At 39.0% G+C, this 7,005-nt stretch overlaps 1 protein-coding gene across 6 annotated transcripts in view; it reads right to left on the bottom strand.

Annotated features, from left to right (window-relative positions):
* unc5a (unc-5 netrin receptor A) overlaps positions 1 to 7,005 on the bottom strand; it is a 246,368-nt gene that overhangs the window by 118,412 nt on the left and 120,951 nt on the right. For 4 of the 6 annotated variants that reach the window (XM_015377447.1, XM_015377463.1, XM_015377479.1 and 1 more), the window contains exon 2: positions 1,291 to 1,506. In XM_015377447.1, the coding sequence (XP_015232933.1) occupies positions 1,291 to 1,506 (216 nt within the window). The remainder of the gene's footprint in view (positions 1 to 1,290; positions 1,507 to 7,005) is intronic. The other 2 variants (XM_015377456.1, XM_015377471.1) reach the window with 1 other exon arrangement.

Below are 7,005 nucleotides of genomic sequence, written 5' to 3'. Positions count from 1 at the left end.
TGCATGTAAAATGGAATCTAGGGATAGTAGGATGTATGTTCTCAGCTTGTATAAATGTAATAAAGGAAAACTAAGAGCTGTCTTTTTGCCTCAGGGTATGAAAGCATTCACAGCAGGAGTCCCTCTAATGCCACCGGTGCTTTTGCTAAAACAATATTTTTTTCTCACTTCTGTATAAATGTACTTAAATTGTTTAAGATTAAGTGCTGCAGTACAATGAATTCATTGAAGGTCTTTTTACAGTGAATCTACGCTGTTTTACCTGACTTCAGCCCATCCATTGGGGAAGTTACAATCTATAACCTGGCCTGCAAGCGAAGTCGCATGCATAGCTGCTGCTATTACTTTATTGCTATTATTTTTTTTTTCAGAATCAATGGTTTCATCTTTAATTGGGGAACAGGAAGAGAGTAAAAGCAAAAAAACGGAGTGAATTTGGTGAGATTAAGTAAAGCAATCCAGAAAGGAAACTTTAAAATCTCATAATCAAAAAAGGTTGTAAAAGTAACTTTGTTTTTTCATTAGATCTTAGTTTTTCTAATGATATTTTATATATAATTGTATAAATATAATTTTTTATTTTATTTTATTTCTTCCAAACAATTTTTAAAAATATTTTATATTTTCAAACTTTACTTGTTTTTAAGTCCTATTTAGATTGAGGTCCATGAACTGGATTATTTTGGATAGTAGATATAGGAAGACATGAACCTTATCTGTCAACAGCAAACCTCATTGTCAAAGTCATTTCATGCAAAGTGGCAAAAAATATTCTCCTCCAACTTTATGGGCATCAGTATATCCCCTGTTCTGTGTGGATTTATGCGATAGCCCGCGGTCTGTCATCTCCCTGTTTCTAGGCGGCGAAGGGGCGGTTTAAATTTGCGGATCTCTTCCGAATCTCACCACATCTCAGCACATCAGTGTCATACGTGTTTATGACACTAGTGGTGAGGGGGTGGGGGGGTTTGCAGCACAACAAAGGGAAAAACAAACAGGTCTCCAAGGTGATCGAGGAGATTTCTGAGAATGAAACCAATGTGCTTATTATGAGAATGGCTGAGAGAATGAGCCAGGACTCTGATGGGGCACAGTAATCGTCTGCAATTTGCAGACCTTAGTTTCAGCACACAAACACTACATAATGTCTCCAAGTGATGTTGGTCTGTAGATGACGACTGGAAGAAAAAAAAGCTGAAAACGCATCTATCTTTAGAGGAAAAATGTTAATAGTGTTTTAAAATGAAGCAGGAAGAGACCATTATGTAGGAAGCGGGGAGCTCTAAGTACCTGTGGCCGGGTCGACAGTTCGCTCAATCACGTGGTCGTTCTGATTAACCCACTCGCTGTTGCATTTGAAGTAGATCTGTGTGGCCGGAGTCGAGCGGCAGGTCAGAGTCACGGGCTTGTTCTTCACGATGTACTCGTCCTCAGGCTCCACCAGGAAGTGAGGCAGCAGGTCCGAGAACGCAGCGGGAAGCGCTGCTGTGGCAGCGTGCTCTGAACCTCGGAGAACAAAAGAAAGAAAGATTTTAAAGGACGGCAAATAGAAAAACGAAATGCATTTCCAAGCTTTTGAAGTTTTGTCAGTGAGGCAGGCACCCTTCTTCCTGCCTTCTTGTTGTACCTGTTGAGCAAAGATCAAATGCAGATATGTAACGTCCTTGGTAGAATTCAGCTCATACACATGCATGTGGAAGAAGACAGAAGAAGATAGACGGACAAAGAGGAGGAGGAGGATAGAGCTGGCAGTGACAGAGCTCGGCCTTGTGTGCTCCTGGCTGGGTCAGAGGGGCACTGAAGTCCATGTCTTCACTCTGGCTCTTAATCACAGCCCTTTTAACATCAGCGCTGATGGACCAGCAGCCATAAATCCTGGCACAGAGACAAGACCACTTCACGCTGTGTTATAGTGCTTTCAGCCAGGACTCTAACCCAGCCTACACAGCAGGAAGGACAGAGGCTAAAGAAAAGTGACAGTTAAACAGCCCACTGACTCCAAATCATTTATCTGCAGATGTTTCTAATTACTTAAGCATTCTGTATGATGAACTCAGCATGTGGAGGAGCAGCAGGAAACACACAGGCAGGTGGGAAACTATTCCATTTTAAAACCATAAACGTAAATGAAATGGACAAGATTTTTCAAAAAATATCCAGTCTGAGAAATATCGATACTCAATGTATCCGGATACAATACTAGTTTAGCATGGTATTGATACTAAAGACTGGGGATAAAACAAATAATTTGATTAATCGTAATAATCAATTATTGAAAAAATTGTCAACTGATTTAGTAATTGATTAATCTTTAATAAGGAGTAAAGAGACTCTAAAACATGCATTTAGCTGACAGCAACTCATTTTGAGTGGTAATTGTACCAATGTTGTAAAAAAACATAACGTAACATTTTGCATTTAAGACATAAAAATAATTTGTCTGTCAATATGCTCTATCCAGTTTCACCTGGTTTCATTTCATAAAAAGTCTTCTTTAAAGAATATTTGGCTATCTCATTATTAATCGGATAAAAAACAATCGTCAGATTCATCGATTTGCAAAATAATCGTTACAAGACAAGTGTTTGCATATTTTTGCTATTGTTAATTTTAGATTTCGGGATTATCTTGTACATTAGAGGAATAATACCTTAAACACCCTTAAAATATGTTCAATTATATCATATTTCACTTTTTTTATTTTGCATTATTTGAACCACTTTTTAAATAACATCTGTGCTTCTGTTGAGAAAGCATGGTTCACAATGAGGTTAAAAATGGTCAATTTCATGTTAATAAAAGACGTTTTTATGCCCTTATTCATATTGTTTTTTAATCCCCATGGTATCAAAAATGGTATAATTAATAAAATACAATGCTGAGAATTTATATTGAGTTTAAAATCTATTATTTTGACAACCCTATTAGGCGAACAAACAACTTCCAAATTTGGGAAATAAAGGAAAGCATACCTTTTTTTCAGTTTTTGGGTATAAAAAAATCTAAATAAACTGGTGTTTTTCTATGTTTAGTACTCCTGAGTCTATACTATATAGGAACAGACTCACTGCTGCGAATCCTTTAAGGTTTTGGTTCCACCTTTAGCACATCAAGATGATGAAACGTTTGTGAAAAGAAGGAGAATATGAACAGCAGTTTTTATCTGGTGGCAGAAATACTTTTTTGCATTTATTTTCTCCAAGTTTTCCCTGCTTAACACAGCCTCCTAATAAATTTACTGCTGCCACCACCGTGCTCTGCTGTTTAGGATGATTTGTTGAAAAATGTAGGACCCATGTAGGACGCTTTAAAGCATTCAACTGTCAATAATTAGTTTCTTTTTGCAACTATTCCAGGAAGAACTGATGATAAAGGGAAAATCTAAAAGTTTTCCTAATTTTCTGGGGGGTAAAGTCTGTTTTCAAACCACTTTGTATAATGCTTTGTTAATAAAACCTTTCAAAGTCATTCAGTTAAATATAAAACTGCTAATATTACATAGCATCAGGTGCTTTCTTAATAGTTTTAATGTTTTTTTTAAATGCATTTATCACCTCCTTTGCTTTATTTCTTTTAAATCTTATCCCTTTTTCAAGTTATTATTTTTTTTTACATAATTTCATTTATAGATGCATATAAATGCATATAATTTGCTTTCTAAGCTTTCTTACTCAGTTTCAGTTTATTTTTTTCCTAAACAGAAATCACAGCTGACACGTTCAATGGTTTTATTTCCCAGTATTTATTTGTTCGTCCCTCTTTTTTCCCCACATACGTATAAATATGTTCGCAATGCTTTGGAAGTCATTTCAGCACATAAGAAGCTGTCATTGCTTGGCTTAAACACCACCGCCTACCGCAGACTTCTGTGCTTCTTAAAAAACGTTTAAAACAAACGCAGGATGACACAAAACTGCCTACAGCGCACAGATCCTTCCTCTATGAACATGGTTTCTCTTTCTCTAAACATATTAGCCCTGCGAGAGAGATAGCAAGCGGACACAGAACAGAGCAGAGAGAAGGGAAATAACCTCTTTACTCTGCCGACACTCAGGGGAGATCAGTAAATCCCAAAATAAAACCCCTTTAAAAGGAGCGTAATATTAATTTACTGCCCTGAATCCAATATGGCTGACAGGCCAGACATTAACAACCTTCTCCATCACTTCCCGTGCAGCAGGAGAGGGAAAAGGAGTCCGCATCTCTCATAATGAAACGGCAGCACTCATCCTGACCTTTCTCTCCGCTCCCCTCCCATCCTCCCTCCTCCCGCCCAGCCCTTTGTTCATCCTCACAGCACGTTGAAGCTCCAGTTGAGGATTTATATGAAGTTGTGTTATAAATACCAATCTTTAGATAAAGATGTTATCTGACAGTTGCTTCCCTCTCTACACGTCTCCTTTTATTCCTTGCATGTTTTTTTTTTCCTTAGCCTCACCCTTGTGCTGAGTTGCTAATTCATCAGGATGAGATACAGAGAAGGCACGCAGGCGCTGCTGTCGCTGAACCCCATTAATGTTTCGTGTACGTGTTTAACTCTTAATGAAAACTAAATGTTCTGTGTCCAATGAACGATATACATCACTTGCTGACACGTTGCCATTTTCCCCTGTTTTTTTTTTTCCTCCCCGGCACATTTTCCTCATCGCACACATTCGAGAAGGAAAACATGGCAGCTCTCCGCACACTACAACAGAACCGCCTGACATTATTTACTCTGTACACAAGCGTGTCTCCTGTCTCATGGTGTCGGGGAAAACAAGACCACAGTTCATCATGAATACTGACTATAATTGCTCTAGAGCAACCAAAACTTTGCTAATAAACAGCGAAGGAGCAATAGGTCAGGTTGTTTGAAATTGTGTTGGGCCTAATGATGGCGACTTCTTCTAATGTGGCCATTTCCAGCTTTGTGGCTGCAACCATTAGCTGGCTAAGCTGAAACCCCTCCATACTCCCAGCAGGCTAAAGAGGACAGCTCGCTAAGACTGTGGGTGGGACCTGCCGAACACCTGCCAGGTTAATCATCTTTTGAATGACAGATGATATTGAAGCAGTGAGATAAAAAAAATCCCCCAAAAAAGTCTTACAAGTTGCAAAAATGGCTGCTTGTCATTTGCAGAGGTCATAATCAGTGTGAACTCCCAACTTTTGATGATGTTTCCAGTTTGCATTTGTGTGTGGGCGCACGCCGCTGCGCTTCAAAGGAGGTTGGGGGGGTGAGCCTTCTGTTTTATTGCGTGTTCTTTAGGTTAATGAGGTTAAATGCGTAATTTCTTTGGAGATGTAAATTATCATTTTATGGGAGGGCATTCCAGTCACGCGCTACTTTATGTCAAACTCATAATGAAGGGCTGATGGTGACTAAATTGGCTTAGATTATTGTCACGGCACAACATGCTTCAAAGTCAGTCTGCACACAAACACACGCCGGGAGTATAAGCCACTTAGCAGGCTTCTTGCAGGTCAATGCACACATCAAATAGGCACATTATAGCTCTATAGGCTGCACATTAGATTCCTCTGAGTGGGATTGGTTAAGGCTCACATTAAGTGTCAAAAGCATGAAAGGTCACTGACAGGTCACTGCATATGCACAGACAGCAAACACTAGAAGCAATCTTTCCCCTGCTTAATCAGCCAGTCAAAGAAAATGATGAATTCAATGCAATATGTCGGATTTGATGCAGGACGACTTGCAAAATGTGTTGCAAACTACTTGAAAGAAACACACGAGGTTTTGAACTCATATTTGGGTGCAGCTGCTTCTTCAGAGACGAATCGGCGGACAAAACACGCACTAGCACACATTCATAGCTAAACACACGGAACACGGATGCACCAGCTGTCAGTGTGCTGAGCCATGATGTCCAGGGCAGATTTCCTGCTGCAAACAGACTCCATGTCTCATCTGTCCAGCTGACCATGTCAGCTCCCAAGTCAGGGTCACATCTACGGGAGGAGGAAGTGATGAAGTGTTTGTGATGCAGGAAAAGAGGCAGCTGGATGTGGTTCTGAAACCCAAAATAGAATAATGGAGTCAGAGCAGAGCTATGTACAGAGCCATGTAGAGACAAAAAAGTTCATGATGGAAGTCCTTTTTAGCTGTGAATCACCAACAAAAAGAAAACCCAGGCTACCAGACCATGTATTTAATGTAAATACATTAAACTTTAATGTATTTTGTTTGAAAAAATATAAATATAAAAAAATATAACCACGGATGTCTCGGGGACAGTGATTCGCCTACATGTTATGAATGCTGGCGTACCATAAATGATAAATTATGAAAAGTTTAGTTTGTGCCTTCAAGTCGATGCCCATAGGAAGACCTTAATTGGATATAACTAACCAAATATCTTCAGAACAGATGCAAATGACACAACACTCATATGGGAGAGTAGAACATGATGTAATAACGTAAAATCAAGGGGCCAATGTAAAAAAAATGGCGTTCCCCTTTAACTACTTGCTGGAAAGGTTTCAAAAGTGGTGCAGCTGTTGTATTTAGCCCCATTTACAATGATACTGCAAAAAATGTTCAGCATCCATTTGCATTCAGGCGCTGCAAAAATTGTTACTCTTCCAGCTTTTTTTCCACTAGTGATAATATGGAAGTACCAAATAAGTAGGAAAGTATTTCAAAACATAGGTAACAGAGAGTCCAGGTAATTGTTATTTTTACTACAGACTGACTTGTCATTAGCTTGTATCGGTGGATATGTGTTTGTCGTTTCATACTGTAGGTGCATTCATGATGCTTCCACCATCTGCAATCCATTGTTAATGTTTAGTTAGATTTGTTAACAGATCTTTCCGTAAAAATTCAACAAAAAAATAAATATCCACTGGACTTGGTTTCCAAGATTTGAAGACATTTCGCTACCTCTCCAAGAAGCTTTCTCAATTCAAATGTCTGGATTGACAGGTTTCAGATATTACAGGCTAACAATGGAACCAAACGACCCATTCATCGGTTACCATATGCATGTTTCCAAGCGATAC

The sequence above is a fragment of the Cyprinodon variegatus genome, unplaced genomic scaffold (assembly GCF_000732505.1).
Source record: "Cyprinodon variegatus isolate N-32 unplaced genomic scaffold, C_variegatus-1.0 Scaffold8, whole genome shotgun sequence".
NCBI classification, from domain to species: domain Eukaryota; kingdom Metazoa; phylum Chordata; class Actinopteri; order Cyprinodontiformes; family Cyprinodontidae; genus Cyprinodon; species Cyprinodon variegatus.
The sequence above is the reverse complement of the archived record's forward strand: the minus strand, read 5'-3'. Positions and strand labels throughout refer to the sequence as shown.